We start from the raw sequence: 22,529 nt of genomic DNA, 5'->3' as shown, positions 1-22,529 counted from the left end.
GGTAACACTACCCCTGTGGGACATGAACAGACGTCTACTTGACAGATAGAAAACCCACGTACACATACCACCAAAGTCCAATTTGGTGAACCAATAAAGTTTTACTGGAGTTATGCAGGAACATGGGTGAGGGATTATTCAGGGAAATGACTCAGACACATGCATAACCAAAGCTGACTCGGTGACAGAATTCCTAACCACTGAGCTCTCCCTCCAGTTCTCTAGTTTTTGTCCTTGTAGCCCTGGTTGGCCTGGAACTTGGCACATACACCAGGCTGGCCTTAAACACATACACACAGATCCACCTGCCTCTGCACTAGGATTAAAGGCCTGTGCCACACCACACCTGGCCCATTTTGGTTTTTGGAGACAGGATCTAGTGTAAGTCAGCATGGCTTCCAATACCTTATGTAGCCAAGGTTAGCCTTGCATTTGTGACCTCCCACCTCTACCTCCCAAAGCTGGCCTTACCATTTTGCACACCATGATGCTCAGCTTCCGTCAAATGACTTTAAAAATGTATGTCCTAAGAAAGCTAGATGTATGCATACTCTACATGGAACGAATCCACTCCCAACTGCACACCCTGAGTGCTGTGTAAGCTCATGTGTATGACTAGACCCTAACAGTCGGTAAGTCAACACACAGAGGTAACCGGGATACAGGCACCCATGGAATGTGCAAGAGGAGCCAAGAATAGGAGCATACACCATAGGCCCCACCCTCAAGAGATGAGGCTGGAGGATCAGGAGTTCAAGGACAGCCTCAGCTACGTATCTAGTTTGAGACTAGCCTGACTTACGAGAGAGCCATTCTGGGTAAAAAATGCAGCAGATAAAAAGAAATGAACTAGGAAATATGGCTGAATCTCATTAACAATGGTGAGTGGACAGAGGAAGGCTCCAGCGATCTTATTTGTCTTAAAGGTTTCATTATTAATTTAGTATTATTATTAGTGTGCAGGGCATGTGTGGAGGTGAGAGGACAACTTCCAGGAGTCCGTTCTATCTTTCTACCACGTGGGTCCTGAGAATCAGTCATCACGCTGGTGGCCAAGACCCTTGACCTCCTAAGTCATCTTGCCAGCCCCCAACAACAATGATGCTGGTTTATAAACAGGAAACCTACATTCTCAGGTCTTTGAATCTGCACCTGTCCCTGAGGTAAGTATTCCATCCAAGGGAAACCTGGGACTAGGGAGGTTGTCACACCCCAAAGTTAAAGACTGGCTTCCAGCACTTGAACAGTTTTGGTCTGGGCTGAGCTTAGAAGCCTGGGCAGGCCATGGGGTGATCTTCATCTCTCCACCAGGTAAGAAAGTCACTGACCACTCTGTCCTGGGGCTCAGCTTGCCTGTCTCTAGGCTAGCTCGAAGGCAGCAATGCTGTCCCAAGCCTAGGGCATCTGGCTGCAGCCGGCACTGTGCAGGAAAATAACGCTGAAGTAATGCCAGATGTGGGACATCACCATCGGCTTCTTTTTGGGTTTCAAGGGCCACCACAAGCCCACAGTTGCCACTGGCTCCAAGCCGGTGGCTGAAATAGGCAGCAGTATCCAGAAGCAATGCAGCCAAGTAGGCGGTGTCCTGTGTCCCTGGGTCCTCTGCTAAATATTCTTCCAGGCCATCCAGGAGTAGAAGGGATGGGACAGGCGCTGGGGCCTCATGGGCAGAGGCTAGCAGCTGGAGAAGCTCCTGAATTGAGGATGGGTACTGGAATCGAATCTTCTAGAAGATAGGAAAAGGCTAGATTTAATATAGGAGGTCAAAACTCTCTATTACGGCTACCTCACTTCTTCCATACTTTCTGGTCGAGGCTCTCATGGTCCATATGGAAAGTTCCAGGATGAAGCACCAGCTCAAATATTCACCTTGTTACCCGCCCTTTTCCAGCACTTATCACTGCCCAAAAAAATTTTCTTTAATGCAGAATCTTATGTAGTCCAGGATGATCACAAACTCGTTTTGTGAACAAGGCTGGTCTGACACTTCTGACCTCCTAAGAACTGAATCCCAGGCATATATTACTAAGTCTGGTTAAAGAGATAGAAAGAACCCAGGGCTTCGCACATGTTTTTGTTGGTGGTTTTTTGGGGGGGGGGTGTTTGTTTGTTTGTTTGTTTTTTGGCTTGGCACCCCATGCTCAGCAACACCGCAGGACGGTCTTTCATTTGATCTTCAACTAAGCCGGCACTGTCCCGTCCCAGGTGCCTACTTCGCTTCTTCCACCCACCTCTCCCATATAGACTTTATGACGATTTAGCAGTAAATCTACGATCCACACTGCCATTTACCTACCGAACTGTCACTCATGAGCAACCTAGCCCGCCATTGGGTGACGCATAGCCAGGTCCAGCCCTCCGGTTACCTGGAGCCGCCAATGGTCTCGCGCTGCGGGTGTACTGAGAGGCAGGCTCTGAAGAGGCCTTCGCGTCAGGAAGAGGACGGGCCCGCGGCCTTCCCCTGCTGCCTCAAGAGCCGCGGCAAACAGCAGCGACGTCTGCGCAGAGCGCGGAGCGCCGAGCAACAGCAAGGGCGGCCCGGGGTTGCTATCCTCTCCGGGCCCTGCCGCGCGGCCCGCATTTAGTACCCGCCTCAGCGCCTCCGCCATTTGCTTAGTACCGCTGTCCAATCAGAAGCGAGATCTCATCTTGGGCCCGCCCACACCGAGGCCTCATTGGCTATAGTTCACTGTCTAGGTTCGTTGCTGGAGCTGTCGGCAAATGGTCAAAACAAGGAGAGTGGAGGAAATGGGTACTTGAGGGAATCTGCTGCAAGAAGCCGCGTGGTCCATTAAAAGGAAGGTCGAGCGAGGGTCCAAATGCGCTCCCCAGAGACGCTCAGGCTCTCGGTCGGAGCTGGAGAGAATGGCTCAGTTACGAGCACTGGCTGCTTCTCCAAAAGACCCACGTTCAGTTCCCACTACCTACTAGGTGACTCTCAGCCATCCATAACTACAGTTTGAGGGAATCCGACGCCCTCTTCTGGCCTCCGCTGCACGTGGCACACATTCTAATGGCCCTCCGGGTGCGCGCGCGCGCACACAAACACACACACACACACACACACACACACACACACACACACACACACACACACACACACACGTAAAAATAAATCTAAAAATAAAAAAGTAGAAGCCGCTCGGCGCACTTTTAATTCTAGCACTTGAATGGTGGAGGCAGGCGGATCTGAGTTCAAGACCAGACTACAGAAACCGTCTCTTTTAAAAAAGAAAAAAAGTAGGTCCCCTCAACAAATGTTGAGGTCTGCAACCAGCCTGAGCTACATGAGCACCTATCTTTAACAAAACACTAATAATAAAAATCAGACTCGGGGTTGGGGATTTAGTTCAGCGGTAGAGCACTTGCCTAGCAAGCGCAAGGCCCTGGGTTCGGTCCCCAGCTCCAAAAAAAAGAAAAAAAAACAAACAAAAAAACAAACCAGACTCTTAGCTTGCCCACCTGCAAAATAAATATTGTGATTCTATGTGATCATTACAATATGTTGGTGAGAAGATTTGCTAAGGTCACCGAAGGAAAGTTCACAGGTGGAAAGGGATAGCTGTCTGCTAGTCTCTGCATATTGGAATATGGGGGTGGTTTTTACGGGCTACAGACTCATAGATTTGGCCTTTTTTTTTTTTTTTTTAAGGAGGGCCCCAGACATTTTAGCCTATGCCACCGCGATAAATTCATGCAAGGCTGAGGATGAAATTCAGGGTTTTGTACATGCCGAGCAAGCAGTCTAGAAACTCCCATGACACAGGGTGCATGTGCTCTGAGGACTAGTTCCGGGATGGGATTCAGTTCTTTCTCCCTCACCATGTATATTCCCTGGATGGCAGACCTTCAGGGCTCAGAATCCCCTAAGCCATCTCACTGATCCTGATTTTTTACTTTTTTTAATCTTTTTTTGTGGGGGCGTGTGCAGGATCGCCTGTGTCACCCTGAGTGTGTGGAGGTCAGTCCTTGCCTTCTATCTCATTTGCAATACTGTGTCTTGTTCATTGCTGCGTGTGCCAGACCCGATGGCCATCACAGCCGCATCGCGAGACCCATGCTCCCTCTCGAGCTCCCTGTATGAGGGCTCTTGACAAGGTCTGTCATCTAACTTTCTCTTTGGTCTAGGGTCTTTTTTTTTTTTTTTTTTTTTTTTTTGGAGCTGGGGACGGAACCCAGGGCCTTGCGCTTGCTAGGCAAGCGCTCTACCACTGAGCTAAATCCCCAACCCCTAGGGTCTTCTTAATGCTTGCTTTTATTGACAGAAGAGAGAACATTTCTCAGGACTGGGAATGGGGAGGGAGAGGTAGAGGAAAAGGGAGAGGGAGAGGGAGGGAGGGAGGGAAGAAGAGAGGGAGGGAGGGGGAGAGAGAGAGAGAGAGAGAGAGAGAGAGAGAGAGAGAGAGAGAGAGAGAAATTGGAGAGAATAAGAGAACAAGGGCTTCATTCACAAGAGTCTATGACCATACTGGAGACGTGCGATCCTTGTTAAGTCACTGAATGAAGGAGGAAGAACTGAGGAACCAAGGTGAGTGATCCTGATTGCTCAGCCAGTCTCTTCACCCAAACTTGGCTCTAAAGCTGTCATTCAAGCCTGAGTTTCCCTGGAAACCTCGTCTCCTAGTAACTTCAAAGTGGTACGGTTGCCTGGAGACCCAGGAACAGGGCGGAACTGTGATTTACTGAGCTCACTCTCTCCCTCTGGGGACAGAAAACAGCTCCACAACATCCCCCAGTACTCCCACACACACAGCTGGGCACCTTCACCCTACACACACACATACACACACACACACACACACACACACACACACCATGCACATACATACACCCTGCACACACACACACACACCATGCATATATACACACCCTGCACACACACATACCATACACACACACATACCATGCACATACATACACCCCATACACACACCACACACACAAACAACATGCACACACACACATGTGCACACACACACACGTGCGCGCGCGCGCGCGCGCGCGCACACACACACACACACACACACACACACACACACACACACACCAGGACACAGGTTAAGATGACTATGTGATTGGGATTCTGCTTACAAACGCACATACACCCTCAGCACAGTTATACTGTTCTAGAAAGTCTGGTGCTTCAGCCTCCAGCTCCCACCCCAGACACAGCCTGACACTGCAATTGCACAAGCCCCAGGTCACAGGAGCACACTCTCCAGAGGTCCTTTCCACGTCTTCCTCCTTGCCCTGGAGAGCTGGCTCTAAGGGCTCTCTCTGTCTAGCTCTGGGTTTGTTTATTTGTTTGTTTGTTTGTTTGACTGACTGGCTGGTTGCTGGTTGCTCTTCCTCCCTTTCTCTCAGCACACAAGGCCCTACATGTGCTAAGTGAACATTTGCACACCGAGCTAAACACAGCCCTGGCCCTATTTTGTTTTTTGTTTTTGTCCCCACTTAATTTTTTGTTTCTTTTTGTTTTATGGCTATAAAAGTTTGCCCACATGCATTATGTGGTATTACGTGTACCACATGAGACTGGTGCCCTTAGAAGTCAAAACTGGGCCACCATGAGTGCTGGGGACTGCATCCAGGTCCCCTGCAAGAGCAGAGTGCACTGTTCTCCTCCAGCCTCCCTCCCTGTTTATTTTACTCCATATTTCTTTTTTCTTAAGCAGGGCTTCTTTCTGTAGCCCTGGCTGTCCTGGCACTTGCTCTGTCAGCTCAGAGATGCACCTGCCTCTGACCCCTGGGGGCTAGGATTAGAGGTGTGCACCACCACTGCCCATCTCTTTTTTTTAAATTTTTTTCCAAATGTATATGAGCATACTGTAGATACTGTGAACACACCAGAAGAGGGCATCAGATCCCATTATAGATGGTCATGAGCCACTATGTCGTTGCTGAGATTTGAACTCAGGACCCCTGTAAGTGACAGTCAGTGCTCTTAACCACTGAGACATCTCTCCAGCCCTTTTTTTTCTTTAATTTTTAAGATTTATTTATTTTATATATGTGAGTACACCATCGCTGTCTTCAGACACACCAGAAGAGGGCATCAGATCTCATTAGAGATGGTCGCAAGCCACCATGTGGTTGCTGGGATTTGAACTCAGGACCTCTGGAAGAGCAGTCAGTGCTCTTAACCACTGAGCCATCTCTCCAGCCCCCTTTTTCTTCTTTCTTTTGTTCTTTTCTTCTTTTCCTTTGAGTTATTTATTTGTATTTTATTCATATGGCTGGTTTTCTTACATGTATGCATAAATGTGTATCTGATGCCTGCAGAGGTCCGAAGCGTCAGATTCCCTGGAAGTGGAGTTGTGGACAGTTGTGGGTGCTTAGATTGAACCTGGGTCCTCTGTAGATGCAGCAAGCGATTTTAATCCCTGAACCAACTCTCCGGAATTTACATTTTAAAACTCTATTCATTCTTCTGTGTACCCATGTGTGGCCCTGTACCCGTGTGTGGCCGTGTACCCGTGTGTGGCTGTGGGTGCTGTAATGCTGCACAAGAAGCAGAGGGTGGCCTGTGTGAGTGGAAGTCAGTCCTCTCCTTCCACTGTGAGCCCTGAGACTTGAACCCAGGTTGCCAGGCCTGGTGGCAGGCCTTTTTATCTGCTGAGCTATCTCGTCGGCCCCCACTTTTTCTTTTTTAACTTCATTTGAGTCTCTGACTATCGCCTGCTTGTAGAGGCTTTGTTTGTAGAGGTGTCCAAAACTAATGTTCCTTCATTTGTTTTTTAAAGATTCATTTCCTTTAAAAGTTTGTGTGTGTGTGCGCATGTGTGTGTGCATGTGTGTGAGTGTGTGTGTGTGTGTGTGTGTGTGTAAGCAGTGTACTGTGTATGGACCTTGTGTCCCCAGAGGCCAGAAGAGGGCATCAGATCCCATGAAGCAGAGTTGTGGATGGTTGTGAGCTGCCCTATAGGTGCTTGGGATCAAACCCAGGGCTTCTGAAAATAAACCAACAGCCTCTCCAGAGCCTTAAATTCTTTCAGCCTCAGCATTACCATTGTTATTATTAGTGTGTATGCCTGTGTGTGTGTATGTTTGTGTCCATATGTGTGTGCCTGTGTGTATCCATATGTGTGTCCATATGTGTGTGCCTGTGTGTCCCTATGTGTGTCTTCGTGTGTATGTCTGTGTGTGTCCATATATGTGTGCCTGTGTGTGCATGTCTATGTGTGTCCATATGTGTGCCTTTGTGTGTGTCTATGTGTGCATGTCTGTGTGTCTGTGTATGTCTGTGTGTGTCCATGTGTGTGTCTTTGTGTGTGTCTGTGTGTGTGTCTGTGTGTGTGTATGTCTGTGTCTGGGTATGTCTGTGTCTGGGTATGTCTGTGCATGTGTCTGTGTGCATGTGTCTGTGCATGTGTCTGTGTGTATAAGTCTGTGCATGTGTCTGTGTGTATATGTCTGTGCATGTGTCTGTGTGTATGTGTCTGTGCATGTGTCTGTGTGCATGTGTCTGTGCATATGTCTTTGTGTATATATCTATGCATATGTCTTTGTGCATATCTCTGTGTGTCTGTGTTTGTGTGTCTGTGTGCACATGCACACACTTGGGCAGCTACTCCATGGCAAGCGTGTAGATGTCAGAGAACAACCTTGTCTATCTGGTTGTCTCCTTCCACTTTTCTCTGGGTTCTGGAGACCAAACTCAGGTCAACAGGCTTTGCCACAAGCACCCACGGTTGCTGAGCTCTCTCCCCTGCCTGGCTTTGTCTTTTGTCTCAGCCTCCAGGCTGGCCTGCAACTCACTGCATTGCTGAGAACAACCTTCAGTTTTGAATCCTGCTGCTTTCGTCTCCCAGGTGCTTGGAATACAAGCACACATCATCACGCCTGGCCACATGCATTGTATATGGGGGATGAAATATAGACAAATGATCTACCACTGAGCTTAACTCCCAGTCCTGGAGAGATTTATGGGTTAATTTGTACTGCCTACCTGGTTATCCACTTGGGATGTGCATCTAAACAAGAGTATGCCGCAACCCTCCTCAGCAGGCCAGTTCTCTTCCAAGCCTTTAAGATCTTCCGTTGACCTCCCACAGAGTCAGCACCAAGGACAGAGTCGCTCTAGCGCTGTCCGCGGTTCTGAACCAGATTCCCTCCCTAACAGGCCTTAAATGAAGTGTATGAGCTTTGCAAGCAGCCCTGGCGGGTCAAGATAGAGGTTCTATGATCATGGTGGAAACCCCGTGACCAGTGGTCAGTCCCTTCACCTCCTCCTCCTCTGCTCTGTCAATCACAGAGCCCCAGACACACAAAGGTCCTAGTTCCTTCCTGGAAACATCAGGCATGGGTCTCAAGCCTCAGGACTGACTTACTGTCGCACATGTGGAGATTCTGTTTCCGTGTCAGAATTATCGCACGCACTCCTTTCCTGATGACAGGCTGGCTTCTAACACACAGCTTAGCCAAGGACCACTGCTTGTCTTCCTGCTCCTCCACCTCCCAAGTACTGAGATCATGGGCACGTGCCACCATCCGCTCTGAAAATGTTTCATTGCCTTTATTTACCTAGTGCATGGGACATGATACCATGTTGAGGTACGAGGACTACTTGCACGAGTTAGCTCTCTCTTCCCACCCAGTGGTTCTGAGGCAACAAACTCAGGTTTGGCGTGTCTTTACACATGGTGAGTCATCTCTCCAACCCCCCCCCCATTTTTTAACTTAAAAAGAAACATTTAAACAAATTTTTCTTTTGCCTGTGTATGCCACGTGGATGTTGGTGCCTCAGGGGGTGGAGGAGAACATCAGATCCCTTGAACTTTAATCCAGTTGTGAGACATCCTACATGAGTGCAAAACCTCACTCACCCACGTCACCAGGACTCCTCCTCTTCTTCTTCTTCTTCTTCTTCTTCTTCTTCTTCTTCTTCTTCTTCTTCTTCTTCTTCTTCTTCTTCTTCTTCTTCTTCTTCTTCTTCTTCTTCTTCTTCTTTTTCCGGAGCTGGGGACTGAACCCAGGGCCTTGGGCTTGCTAGGCAAGCGCTCTACCACTGAGCTAAATCCCCAACCCCATCACCAGGACTCTTAAAAACATCATCATCACCACCACCATCACCATCACCACCATCATCACCATCACCATCGACACAATCATCACCACCACCAGCAGCAGCACCATTTTTAGGGAAGGAACAGGGAGGATTATCACATTGAACATATGAAGCTCCCTGTCCCTTCCTCTCACCCTGGGTTCTGGGGCTGGTACTCAGGTCATCAGATTCTGAGAGAAGTGTGTTCACCTGCTGAGCCATGCCCCAGGCTCCCACCCCACAGCTCTTACATCATCTTACCTCCCTGGCTGGAGTTTTCTATGGATCAAATATCAATACCTAACATTTCGGAGATCTTAAACCCAGGTATTGGGTATCCATCTGTAACCCCAGCACTCGGGAAGCCGAGGGAGGATGGTCATGGGTTACACACTGAGACCCTTCTCCAAATCAAGCGAATAGAAGTCTTACCTAAATGAACCTAGAGTCTTACCTAAATGAACCACGGGTTTCAGATTTGAGGCTTTTGTGGGAGGTGGTTAGCAGGGTCTCAGGTAACCCAAACTGACTTCTAACTTGCTATGTAGCCAAAAATGATCCTGAACTCCAGATCCCTCTGCTTCCTCCTCTCCGTGCTTTGTCTATAGCCATGTGTCACTGTACCACATTCATGAGATGCTGAGGACCTCACTGGACTCATGGCCACACTGCCTCTCCATATTTGTCCTTAGTTACAGGGGACGGCCCACCACACTCATATCCACTGCCGTCTAGAGCCGAGGTTACGGTCTCGTCCTTTTCCTAACACTCGGGGGAGGCAGGCAGAAGGCCAAACTTCTGTTACAAACAGGTCTTTATTAAAGATGAGGAGGGGGCAGGAAAGGGGGACAGTGTCTCATCTGCCCACTGCTTTTGGCTATTCAGGGTAGGGAAACCCCCTTCTGCTCCACCCATGCCCCCCAAGATGGCACAACTGCATGAGGCTGAGGCATGGGGGCAGTGTGAAGAAGAAGGTTGGGTTCCAAGAAAAGAAAGTCTTTTTCCACAGCCCTAATAAATAACAGAAGGTTTGGGGGGGGTGCCCTAGGCACAGCCAAGGGAGACAGCATCCGGAACTCCAAAACCTGTGAACTGGGGCAAGCCCTACATAAGTAGGGAGTTGGAGGGTATGAGATGGTGCACCTGGGGGAAGGGCTAGAAGGGAAGGGGTGCCGCAGGACCCTGCTGTGGGGGAGCCTGCCCCCCCCACCCTCCAGCTGGACTCCGTGTTCCCGGGGAGAGACTGGATAGCTCTCCTTGGCTTTGACTTGGCTTTGACACGGGCGGTCCCCCATTGACTGGAATCATTCCCACCCACTCTCGGCAATTCTGAACGCCAAGGGCTCTTATTGGCTGTTTAGACACTGAACACTGGCCAGAGTAGCACCCTCTTGCTTGAGGAAGCTAAGAAGTGAGAGGTTCCCATAAACTTTTGTAAACTTTTGGGTTGAATTCTGAGAACTCGGAGCTCTCACTGGATAGGCAATGGCTAGTTAGGTCAAGCTTCAGCCGTTAAAAGGGCAATCCTAGGGACATGGGCCCAACTGGTTATTTTTGCCCACCCAGATGTCCCAGAAGGCCAAAGAGCAGCCAAGAGATTCCCTGCCTTGAAGCGTCCCTTCCAGCCATCTTCTGACGCTGGACCTGGCTGGTTTGGAGGGCAGGGGCCTTTAGCACTCACGTGCCACACGCACGTATGGCAGGGAGGAAACGGGGGACACTGGGTAGATTTTAGGTGGTGGATCTCACAGCAGGTGGTCGCGGCTGGCAAACAGATAGGGGCTGAAGTTGTCACGGTGGAAAGGGGAGGGATGGAGTCCACTGAGGGTGTACAGGTCCCGTAGCAGGGGCGTGGGGAGCAGCAGCTTCCGGCCCCGCCCACCTCCCCCACCTGGGCCCCCGGGTCCAGGGGAGGAAGGCGAGGGACCCTGGCTGGGAGTCGGTGCAGGAAGGGGCAGCGGCAGAGGCAGGGGTGTTGGCTCAGACCTCAGTCGAGGGCGGGGCACACGGGGCGAGGAGCACATCGCTGGTGCCCTGGAGGACACACAGCTGGGAATCAGGTGGCCACGGCGGGCACAGTTCTGCGGCTCTGAAAGTGACAGTCAGAGATCAAGAGATTAGCAAACCTGGGAGGGTAGTACAGAAGCCCAGGCCAGATGAGACCTCCTCTACCCACCTGAAAGAGCCCCCTGATTACCCTCCACCCTTTACCCCTAACACACACACACGCACGCACGCACGCACACGCACACACGCACGCACACACGCACACACACACGCACGCACAATGCACGCACACACACACGCACACGCACGCACAACGCACGCACACACACACGCACGCACAACGCACGCACACACACACACACGCACAACGCACGCACACACACACGCACACACACGCACGCACACACGCACGCGCACACACGCACGCACACACACAGACACGCACACACCCAGACACGCACGCACACACGCACACGCACACACATAACCACACACAACCCCAACACTTACTGGATGGGGTGAGCCGTGCCGGTGTCGAATGCGGCCTGCAGGTCTCGGGTTCCTGGGACAAAAAGTAAGAGGGGAGGGGCTAGAGGATCCCAGGAGCCCACAACTTGGTCAAAAATGTCTGATCAGCCAGACGCCACCATGGTAAACACAACAGAGATCTCCAGATTATTGATGCAAATTTGAGAGGGAGAGAGGAGTGTAGCCTTCCATTCAGTAAGGTTGCTTTCATCCCCAGGGCCGTGTGGCTCCTCTACCCCCCATCTCCGCAGACAATGATACCTCTGGCTTGACTTCCTACCTCCATGGGCCTCCTCCACCCACCACCCTCTCCAGCACGGAGTAACTCCTGGGCCCCCTTACCTGGGCCACACTTAACTTTTCGAGGGGGCTATCCATGGTGGGGGCCTGGCTGAGGTCCTCCCAGGGGGAGAGCCTTCGACCAGAGAGGGGTCGGCTCTGGAAATTGTGCACAACACAGGTGACCTGGGCAAGATAGACAGGAGCAGGTTGAGGACTGAGACCAACAACACAAAATTATGAAAACACCCTCTCCATTTTTTGGGTAGAAACTGAGGCTCGAATTTCCAGACACATACAACCTTTCTTGACAATTTAATTTTTTTTTTCGGAGCTTTGGACCGAATCCAGGGCCTTGTGCATGCTAGGCAAGTGCTCTACCACTGAGCTAAATCCCCAACCCCGACAATTTTACTTTTTACTTTTGATTGTTTGTTTGTTTGGTTGGTTTTTTTTTTTTTTTTTTTTTTTTTTTTTTTTTTTTTTTTGGAAACGGGGTCTCTCTGTGGCTAACCTGGAACTCTCTGCGTAGACCTGGCCTGCCTAGACTCCGACAGAGATCCATCTGCACCTTCCCCAAAGTGCTGGGATGCATGCACCACAATGCATGTGTTTGACATTCGGGATACTGCAATGATCTGGCATGGATATTGACTTTTTAAAACATTTTTGAGACTTACCTTTTTTTCTGTCTATATGTATTTTGCATGTATGTCAGTGCACTACTGGTGCCCCCGGTGGCCAAGAAGGCCAGAAGAGGGCATTAGATTGGCCTGGAACCTGAGTTACAAATGGTTGTGAGCCACCATGAGAGTGCTGGGAATTGAACCTAGATCCTCTTCAAGAAAACCAGTGCTGAGCCATCTCTCCAGCCCTGAATATCAATTTTTTTTACTATCTCAAAAGTATTATTATATTTTATTATCACTACTCACTGCATGGGAGGATCACCCACAACACGCGGCATTTGTGGGGGTCAAATGAAAACCTCCTGCTCTTAGCTCCTTTTACCCATCGGGACCCAGGGTGGAATTTAGGCTCGAATGGCAACTGCCTTTACCAGCTGAGCTTTCTCACCAGCCTTTCCCCACATGTTTGTCTATGAGTGGCTAAGTCGTGGCTCACTCCATGAAGACCTGGGTCCCATCTTCAGCACCACAAAAACAGGTCATTGATGGGACATAGCTAATCTCAGCACTGGGGAGATGAGGCAGGAGGATGAGAAGAACAAAGTTATGCTTGAATGGATAGTTAGTTCAAGGATAGCCTGTGCTTCACGAGAGCCTGTCTTAAAAACAAAACAAAACAAAACAAAACAGTCTTGCCAGGAGTGGTGGTGCACAACCTTAGACCCTGTACTTGAATGGCAGAAGGACACAAATCTCTGTGAGGTCAAGGCTAGCTGGTCTACTCATTTGCATTCCGAGTCAGCCGGGCCTGCATAGTGAGACCCTATAGACCAAGACGCCCTCAAACTCAAGAAATCTGCCTGCTTTTGCTACCCAAGTGCTGGGATTAAAGGGGTGCCACCATTACTGGCCAAAATATACTTTACAAATGTATTTAGGGGTCTTGGAAGGTGGCTCAGTGGTTAAGAGCACTGACTGCTCTTGTGAAGGATCTGGGTTCTGTTTCCTGAACCCTCATGGCACCTCACGACAATCTGCAACTCCAGTTCCAGTACACTCTTCTAGCCTCTTCAGGCACCACACACACACACACACACACACACACACACACACACGTTCATGTTCACACTCACACATGATGCTCATACACGCACATGCATTAGCACACATATCTAATGCAGGTGAAACACACAAAATTAAAACTAAATAAATCTTTAACGCATTTTTCTATTTTTAAATGTATGGGTGATATTCGTGCAGGTGCATGTGGGTGTGTATGCGAGACCAAGAGTACACACATGCAGGTGTGTCCATGTGTTTGTGGAGGTCACAGATTGGTATGTATGAAAGGTGGGGGTCAAACTCTGGTATCATTCCTCAGGAGTGGTCCACCTTGCTTTTTGAGACGGAGGCTCTCACTGGCCTGGAGCTCCAGTGTAGGCTGGCCGGTCAGTGAGCCCCAGGAACCATCCTGCCTCTGCCTTCCTGCTACGGAGATGGCAAGAACACCACTTCTGCCTTTTTTATGGGTGCTAGAGAACGGAATCAGATCCTCAAAATAATACCCTTCAGCATCCTTAAGCAATTCTGCCTCTTGTGTCAGGGACCAGATGAGAGGTCTTCATAGAGAGACTGGTGGGAAGGGGACTTACCAAAAAGGTGGCTATGGCTGCTCCAGTCAGAAAGCCAGCCAGCACGTCCGACCAATGGTTGCGATACTCTGCCACGCGGACCACGCCCACCAGGAAGGCGGGGCACAGCAGGGCCAGGCAGAGGGAAGGTTTCACTAGGCGAGAACCCTTCACGCGAAACACTAGGGTCACGTACATCTGTGGGATCCAAACCGATCAGAGGATTAATCCATGCCTTTCGGACCAGAGCATGGGAGGCTTGAAAGAGTCAGCTCCCCCCACCCCCGGAATGGCGCAGGGCTCCGCAGAGGTGAAGAGGTAGCCACGCAAGCAGAGAAAGAAGGGGTGCTTGGAATTGGGATGACAGTGGATCTGTATGCAGGTAGTGTGGCCAAAGCGCCAGAAAGGACGAGTGAGGACCTACGGAATATGCTTCCCGAGACAAGGAAAGATGCTCGCTGCATTAAAGCATGAATACAGAACCAGGGTGTCCAATCAGCGCCAAAGAGGCAGGTTCGAGAGCTCCAGAAATGGCCTCAGAACCTCAGGGAGCCACAGAAATTATCTAGGGCGGGGAGACCGGTGGCATCAGTCATTCCAGAGGCCGGAAAATGGAAGAAAACAAAGCAACAAAGCGCGGGAATAGAGGAAGGCAAGAAACCGAACTCATTTTAAAGGACAAGGGGTGTGACCAAATCAGCAAAGGGGAGGGGCGAAGGCCCCAGGAAGCGGAGTCAAAGCCCACAGGCTTAGTCTTCTAGCCATAGTCCAAGGCCTTCAACTTCTTAGCAACTCCAAGGGCCGGAGTACCAAAGGGCAGCGTCCAGGACAACAGGGGAGTAGTGAGGGAACTAGGTAGGGCTGAGATGCAACACGAGAGTGTGGCCTCAACCTTAAGGCTCCATTTAGCGGGCATGACCTCCTTTCCAGACTTTCCCCGGGTCAAACCCCCTCCCCCTTCCAGACCCCTGGCAGCTCCCCAGGGCCTCACCGCTGTATAGGTGACGGCGTAGGCGCACAGGGCCGCATCCTTGCAGGGGAAGGCGCGGCGTGCGGCGGCCACCAAGCTGGGACTGCCTGCACAGGCGCTCTGGTCGGTGACGAAGCGGTCAGGCCCTGGCCGGTCAGGAGACGGTGGTGGGCAACCCAGGGCCGTGTAGTTGGGGCGACATACCGACAGGAAGTGAGGTGTGGGGTTACCGGTCACCACTTGTCCCGCATTTGCAAAGATGGTCGTGGTGAAGAGGCCAAAAGAGTACACCCCTGGTAATGGAGAAGAAGGAGGTCATGCCCCTTCCACTGGATTCCTCCCGAGTGTCCTACACGGCTCCATTAAGCCCCTTGTCTGTCTCTTTAAATTAAAACATAAACGGGGCTGGGGATTTAGCTCAGTGGTAGAGCGCTTGCCTAGGAAGCGCAAGGCCCTGGGTTCGGTCCCCAGCTCCGGAAAAAAAAGAACCACAAAAAAAAAAAAAATTAAAACATAAACAACACAGGTGGCACTCGGGAGACAGAGGCAGGCAGATCTCTGGGCGACCTATCTGGTCTACACAGTGAGTTCCAGGACAGCCAGAGCAATACAGAGAAACCCTCTCTCGGGGAAAAAAATGTTTTAAACATTTATTAGGGGTATATTTGTATAGGCATCGTTATGCTTTGTGTGGAGGTCGGAGGACAGACAACCTGAGGTATTTAGTTCTCTTCTTCTACCACAGGCTATGGAAATCTAACTCAACGTTGTCAGGCCTGGCACCAGGCTCCTTTAGATCAGTTGCCCGTCTCCGTTGTCTTGCTGGGATGGTCACTCAAGCCAATTTGGAGCCCTGTGATGACTAGGCTGAAGTCCCCTTACCTTTGGTGCCACCACAGCCCCTCTCCGCCCCCACCTAGTATATATCTATAGTCTGTCTCTAAAAAATATCCTATGTCTGGGCAGGCTCCATCACGGCTACTCTGGGACCCCTTAGCAGCACTGCATCATGAGTTTGGGACCTGCTAGAAAGACCTTATTGGAGTTTCTGGGATTTCTGCTCTCCTTCCCCTTCTCTTCCTCTTACATTTTTTTAAAAGAATTATGTTTATTTGTGTGTGCTTATGTGTGTGGAGGTCAGAGGACAACTTGGGCCAGACCTATATGTCTGTTCTTCTAGTATATAGGTTCTAGGGGTTGAACATCACCCACTGAATCTTCTGACCACCACGCTCCTTTCTCCAATGCTCCTCCCCTCCAGACAGAGTCTAGCAATGTGGCCCTGACTGGCCTTAAGCTACACACACACACACACACACACACACACACACACACACACACGGCTAGGAATTTTCAACCTAGCTTGAACTTTTTGGGGGGTTCTTTTTTTCGGAGCTGGGGACCAAACCCAGGGCCTTGCGCTTCCTAGGTAAGCGCTCTACCACTGAGCTATATCCCCAGCCCCGAACTTTTTAAAGATGATTTACTTATTCTTTTCATGTGTATGGATGTGTGCCTCTATGAGTTTGTGTGCACCACATGCATGGGGGTGGCCACGGAGGCCAGGGCCAGGCAAATCCCCTGGAACTGAGTCATGGCCAGTTATGAGCTGCCATGAGGGTTCTGGGACCTGAACTCTGGTCCTCTGCAAAAGCAAAAGGCACTCTCCACCACTGACCCAGCCCTTGGCCAGAACTTTGAATGTTGAGTTTATAGGAATGGGCCAACCCACACGGCTCTCTTCCTTCCTTCCTTTCTTTCTTTCTTTCTTTCTTTCTTTCTTTCTTTTGAGATACTGACTCACTTTGTAGCCCAGGCTAGCTTCCAAACTTGAGATCTTCCAGCCACAGCCTCCCAAGTACTGGGGTTACAGATGTGTACTGCCACACAGGCCGGAACGCTGTGTGTACACATGCATATGCATATTGTGGAGCTAAGAGGACAATTCCAGTTGCCATCTCTCTGACACCTTTACATCTGGTTTGAGATAGAGCTTCTCACAGGCCTGAAATTTTGCCAAGTAGGTCAGATTGGGTGGCCCGAAGCCTCTGTGACTCCACCTGTCTCCACCTCCCATCTTGCCATTCCTGGGACAACAGATGTGTGTCATCTCTGGCTTTTAAAAAAGATTTTCTTTTATTTATGTGTGTGTGTGTATGTGTGTGTGCGTGCGTGTGCACGTGCATGTACATGCATGCATGTGAATATCTATGTGCATGAATGCATGCATGCATGTATCTATGTCTGTACATGTCTATTTCTTTCTTTCTTTTTTTAAAGATTTATTTATTTATTGTATATAAGTACACTGTAGCTGTTCTCGTTACAGATGGTTGTGAGCCACCATGTGGTTGCTTGGATTTGAACTCAAGACCTCTGGAAGGGCAGTCAGTGCTCTTAACCACTGAGCCATCTCTCCAGCCCTTTTTTTTTTTTTTTTTTCCGGAGCTGGGGACCGAACCCAGGGCCTTGCACTTGCTAGGCAAGCGCTCTACCATTGAGCTAAATCCCCAACCCACATGTCTATTTCTTCGTGTATGTGTCTATGTATGTGTGCAGGCCTGTATCTATGTGAGGGTACATCCATGTATCTATAATGTATGTGTCTATGAATGCAGCCATGTGTGTGTGCAGGCATTTGTGTGTGTGTGTGTGTGCGCACGCGCACGTGCACATGTCTGTGTCTACTTATGTGTGTGCATATATGTATACGTGTGGGTGTGCACCATATCTTGAGTGCAGTCAGAGGACACGAACTGCTTCTCTCCTGTGACCACGTGGGCCTGGATAATCGAACTCACATCGAGCTTGGTGGCAAGCACCTTACCCACTGAGCCATCTTGGTTCACTGGCCTGAGATTCTTTTGAGGGTGGAACTGGACTATATTCCTTTGTCTCTGAACTCACCTCCCTCCCCAAGACCATTGGACCGACCCCCAGGCTGCATTTCTCACCCAGGAATCGGACCAGCCTCCGCAGTGGGGGACTGAAGCGGCAGCAGGCCCCGGACACAATGGTGCTTTCCCCACTGACAGGACTGGCGGAGGGTGGCGCAGGGAAGAAGGCACGGGCCAGTTCCCCCAGAAGGATCTGTGGACAAGACCAAGATGGCGTTTTCCTGGACTTCAAAGGCCAGGGCTCCACCAGCCCCAACCCGGCCTTCCTGCCTTGTGCGAGGTTTTACTCCCTGGCGTTCAGACTGGTGCCCCACACCATCTCACCGTGAGGGTGGGCCCAGCAGTGACCAGGGCATAGATGAGGGCGGGGGGTGCTCGGCTGGCAGCCTCGGGCCCAGGGTACGGCTTGGCATAAGCGCTGTCGTAGCAGAAGAAGCCCTGCGTGTGCACGGGGAAGGTGTCCGTGAACTCCAGGCGGTACGCAAGAAGGATGACGATGCCCAGCAACACAGACTGCATGCAGCCAGTCAGGGACCGGAGAGAAGCAAAGAGAGACAGGACAGGAGGAGGTCAGAGGCCTTGAGGTCAGAGACAGAGACAAGGAAATGGAGAGAGATGGAAGGGGAGGGAAATTGGAAGATGGATATTGAAATCAGAGGAGAGGAGGGAAGGAAAGAGTTAATACATTTTAAACTTCCCAACCACTGTGGCAATGTGCCCTGTTTTCTTGTTTCTGTTTTGTTTCTGTCCTGTTTTTGAGACAAGGCTTCATTTAGCCAGTATAACTTAAAATTCACTATGGAATTGGGCCTGACTCCTGATCCTCCAACCTCTACCTCCCTAATGCTGGGGTTACAGCTGTAGGTCAGTACACCTTGTTTATTTAGGGTTGGGGATAGAACCCAGGGCTTTGTGCAGGCTAAGCAAGTCTCTGCTCACTGACCCACACCCTCGACCCCATTTTTTATTTATCTATTTATTTACCTATGATTCTTAGATGATCTCATTATGTGTCTGGGGCTGGCATGGAAATCACAGACGTTTTTGTTTTATTTGAAATAAGGTTTCCACAGCTGGCCTGGAACTCACTATGTAGACCAGGCTGGCCTGGAGTTGGCCAGAATACACCTGCCTTTGCCTGCCACCTGCTGTGATTAAAGGTGTGTGAGCACACCTGGTTTGTTTGTTTGAGACAGGATCCCATCCACAGTCCTAGCTGGCCTGACCATGTATAAGGCCTGGCCTTGAACTTGCAGAAATTCTGTGGCCTCTGCCTCCTTCTCCCGAATGTCAGAATTATAAGTCTGCATTACCATGGCTGTGCCCTGCGATTTTTTCTTCCTCTTTTTGTCTTTATCTTTTTTTTAAAAGACAGTCTCATGTAGCCCAGGCTGGCCTTAACTTCCCTGAAATCTTTCTCCTTCAGCCACCCAAATGCTGAGGTCACACATATGTGCCCCCATGCCCTGTTAATTACGCACATTGTAGAGATGAAGAAACTGAGGCCCAGGCATGCAAAGTTCCAAACTGTGAATGGATTGGGGCAAAATGGGGCCAGAACCAGAGAGGAATGCTTCTGATTCCAATCCTGCCACCACACCTCAAGAGAGACGGGTAGCAGCAGAAGTTCTGAGGTAATGGGGTGGAAGAGGTCCGACAGCCAGAGGCAGGAGTGACTAGAGCCAGGAAGGAATGTGGGGAGATTCATATATATATATATATATATATATATATATATATATATATATATATATATGAAAGAACTAGGCCAAGAGCAGGGAGACAGGCTAGGCAGGGACAGAGGGACAAAGGGACAGAGGGACAGAGCCCGTTCTCAGAGTGGCTCTGAGGTTCTCACCTCCACGAAGACAAAGCAGGGGATGATGGAGAAACTCCGCTTCAGGTGAGGTCTCCCTCCAGCCATGGTGACACCTGGGCCTGTGGAGGGAAAGGAACGGGAACTCTGGGGCCACATCACTGAGTAAATGAAGCTTCATAGAATTCTGGGTCTGCTCTTTAACCTGGCCACGCTCAGCAACCGGACCCCACCTTACTGGCCCCTGATCCTGCTCACTGGACTTCCCTGCCTCTTCCCAGGGCTCTGAGGTCTACCAGAGAGCTAGCCTTTTTTTTTTCTTACATGTATTACATGTATTACATGTGTTACATGTATTCTTTGTTGAGTCTCTGTGCACGTGTGCCACACAGCTCATGTGGAGGTCATGCTGGAGGTCAGATGGCAACCTGTACAAGTTGGTCTCTCAGAAGGTTCTACAGTGACCTCTTCTCTCTCTCTTCAATTAAAGAAATTCCACAGACCCCATTTATGGGAACCTCTATTCAGCCTTTAGAGAAGGGGACTCTCTCCTTGGTCCCCTCTGTCATATTTTAGGGAACTTCATCTTCTTTGCCCAGGAGATCCCATGCTTCTTACCCTCTCCCTTCTCCAAGTCTCTTCCACCATGGCCTCCACATCCCCCTCCCTGTCCCCATGGGCTGTGGTATCTGGTGTGGGCTGATAGCCAGATACTCCCTCTCTCCCAGCTGCTTCGCACCCCCCATCCTCCCAGGCCAGCTGCCTCTCCAGTCTCCTCTCACTACCCCTCCCCCACACCTAACTTCAGTTCCCAAAGCATCAGTAGCCAATACAGTCATGCCAGTGTGTACCCAGTGACTCCTGTCTCACCTGTGAAAGTGCCCTAGGGCTTCCGACAGGCATTCACCTCCACCACCACCAACTCACAGACACTCCTTGAGGTCAGCAGGGCAAGGACACTCATCTCCATTGCACCGATGTGGAAATTGAGGCCCAGGCAGGTGAGGGTGGGCACTGTGCATCCAGGGCTCCATTGAGGCCTACTCCACAGAGTGACATGTTGGAGTGAGGGTCACCACAGGTCTCAGATGTACAGAGTCACCCATATGGGCACTCCCACACAAGATATAACCCAGGCAAGGCTTCCATCCCAAACACCACACACGGGGACATCTCAGAACATGACATCCCTCCATTTCACAGCAAGAGCCAAGCATACTGTGTGGGGTGCCTGTTTCATGCTGAGCAAACCAGATTTGCTCATTCACACAAATCCCCAGTACTTCTAAACACACACACACACACACACACACACACACACACACACACACACAGTTTGCATACGGCCTGTCATAGACACCCACACGGATGGAACATACTCCCTCAAACACGCAGTCAGAGAGGCACACAGAGAGACACCCCAGCCCCCCACAAATCCTTGCCCTGATAGAGTCACCCCCATAGACTCAAGGCTGCTAACCACTTAGAATCACAGAGTCACTCCACACAATGAGACTCACAGAATGGGTCACAGAGTCACACCCCCAGTTACAAGGCGCTCAATGACAATCACACACATGAACACCCTCTCCACAGTCATAGGAGAGACAGCCTGCCACCCACAGCCTCAGCCACATGGTCAGGTAGGGATATATGTGACTTGCAGCACACACAAAAGGCACGTAAGAGCAGACACCTGCCAGATTGCAAAACAGTCACACAACATCAGAAGGAACACAACAGTAACTACAAAATGACAGACCACACAACTAGACACCAACACACACACACACACACACACACACACACAACACACGGAGTACATGTTTTCTCTCTCTCTACACACACACACACACACACACACACAGACATTCAAAATCAGTGGACACACCCGAACCCATCACAGCCAGACAACCACACAACCAGTTACACAACCACACACCGACAAGGGGCAGCTACACCATCATTCATCCACAGCCACCCTCGCAGCACTGTGGCCTGGCTCTTGAGGTCCCCGGTGGGGGGGGGTCCCCTTCTCCAGGTTCCCCTCCCCCAACCCCATCTAAAGCCCTAGATCACCGCCTCCCCTCCCCCTAGCTGCCCTCCCCTCCGCAATGGACCCGCAGGGAAGGGATCGGAAAGACCCACGTCCATGGTATGGTCCTGCGTGTCCAGGATGGGCAGCCCCCGGGCTAGAAGGAGGGGTCGCCCACGCTTCTCCCTCACCCTGTCTAGGCCGCCGCCGCCTGAACCCTCGCTCCCTCTAGACGGTCCCGGCGCCGCAGAACAGTCAGACAGATCGCTGGTCAGGCAGGCGGACAACGAGAAGAAGCCTGGACCGCCGGACTTGCCGCTCCGCGCAGACTCCGTGGCCGAGGCAGGGGCGGGGCCACAGGGTGCCTTATTTGCATAACCCAGTGGGGCGGGGGCAGGAGCCATCATTTGCATAACCCAGTGGGGGGCGGGCCCAAGTCTCTTCTTCACCAGGTGGGCGGGGCCTTTGGGTTCATTTGCATAACACAGAGGGGCGGGGAGTTGTGAGAATAACGGGGCAGGGCTATATGACGTTCATTTGCATAACTCAATGAGGCGGGGCAGGACGCGTTGGCAGAGATTTGAAGGGAAAAGAATGGAAATAGAGAGTAAGGACAAGGTAGGATAGGCTGAGGGAAAAGAGGAGCTCAGCCTCTTCAAAGAACACCCTCTGGCACACCTCTTCTCCATTT

The 22,529-nt window shown here is 50.6% G+C and overlaps 2 protein-coding genes across 10 annotated transcripts; both read right to left on the bottom strand.

Moving 5' to 3' along the window:
* Positions 1-81: 81 nt before the first annotated feature.
* On the bottom strand, positions 82-2,615 carry Swsap1 (SWIM-type zinc finger 7 associated protein 1). Of its 2 annotated transcripts, none has more exons than XM_087562680.1 (2): positions 2,367-2,615; positions 82-1,726 (listed from the first exon to the last, which is right to left on the bottom strand). In XM_087562680.1, exons 1-2 carry the CDS (start codon positions 2,607-2,609, stop codon positions 1,133-1,135), a joined length of 837 nt encoding a protein of 278 aa, XP_087418806.1. In that variant the 5' UTR covers positions 2,610-2,615; the 3' UTR covers positions 82-1,132. The 2 variants fall into 2 exon arrangements, with proteins under 2 accessions (XP_087418806.1, NP_001102225.1); NM_001108755.1 differs by having other exon boundaries at positions 85-1,726; positions 2,297-2,613.
* A 7,227-nt stretch (positions 2,616-9,842) lies between these two features.
* Positions 9,843-22,423, bottom strand: Plppr2 (phospholipid phosphatase related 2). 8 transcript variants are annotated; one of them, NM_001005881.4, is given in 10 exon segments: positions 9,843-11,135; positions 11,564-11,615; positions 11,940-12,046; positions 14,142-14,318; positions 15,112-15,383; positions 18,045-18,180; positions 18,312-18,500; positions 19,846-19,925; positions 20,674-20,843; positions 22,030-22,423. In NM_001005881.4, coding segments are annotated over 8 exon segments (1,032 nt in total). In that variant the 5' UTR covers positions 19,912-19,925; positions 20,674-20,843; positions 22,030-22,423; the 3' UTR covers positions 9,843-11,102.
* Positions 22,424-22,529: the final 106 nt, after the last annotated feature.

This window comes from Rattus norvegicus, chromosome 8 (genome assembly GCF_021556685.1).
Source record: "Rattus norvegicus strain SHRSP/BbbUtx chromosome 8, alternate assembly SHRSP_T2T, whole genome shotgun sequence".
Lineage (NCBI taxonomy): Eukaryota > Metazoa > Chordata > Mammalia > Rodentia > Muridae > Rattus > Rattus norvegicus.
This window is presented reverse-complemented; position numbering and strand designations above follow the sequence as displayed.

Bases quoted from the DNA above. Each gene is read 5' to 3' on its own strand.
- Swsap1 (XM_087562680.1), bottom strand. From the start codon at position 2,609: ATGGCGGAGGCGCTGAGGCGGGTACTAAATGCGGGCCGCGCGGCAGGG. The intron at 1,727-2,366 runs GTAACCGGAGGG...CCTATCTTCTAG, and splicing joins GAGACCATTGGCGGCTCCAG to AAGATTCGATTCCAGTACCC.
- Plppr2 (XM_087560816.1), bottom strand. From the start codon at position 19,911: ATGGCTGGAGGGAGACCTCACCTGAAGCGGAGTTTCTCCATCATCCCC. The intron at 18,501-19,845 runs GTGAGAACCTCA...GGCTGCATGCAG, and splicing joins CCTGCTTTGTCTTCGTGGAG to TCTGTGTTGCTGGGCATCGT. The intron at 11,136-11,563 runs GTAAGTGTTGGG...TGTCACTTTCAG, and splicing joins GGCACGGCTCACCCCATCCA to AGCCGCAGAACTGTGCCCGC.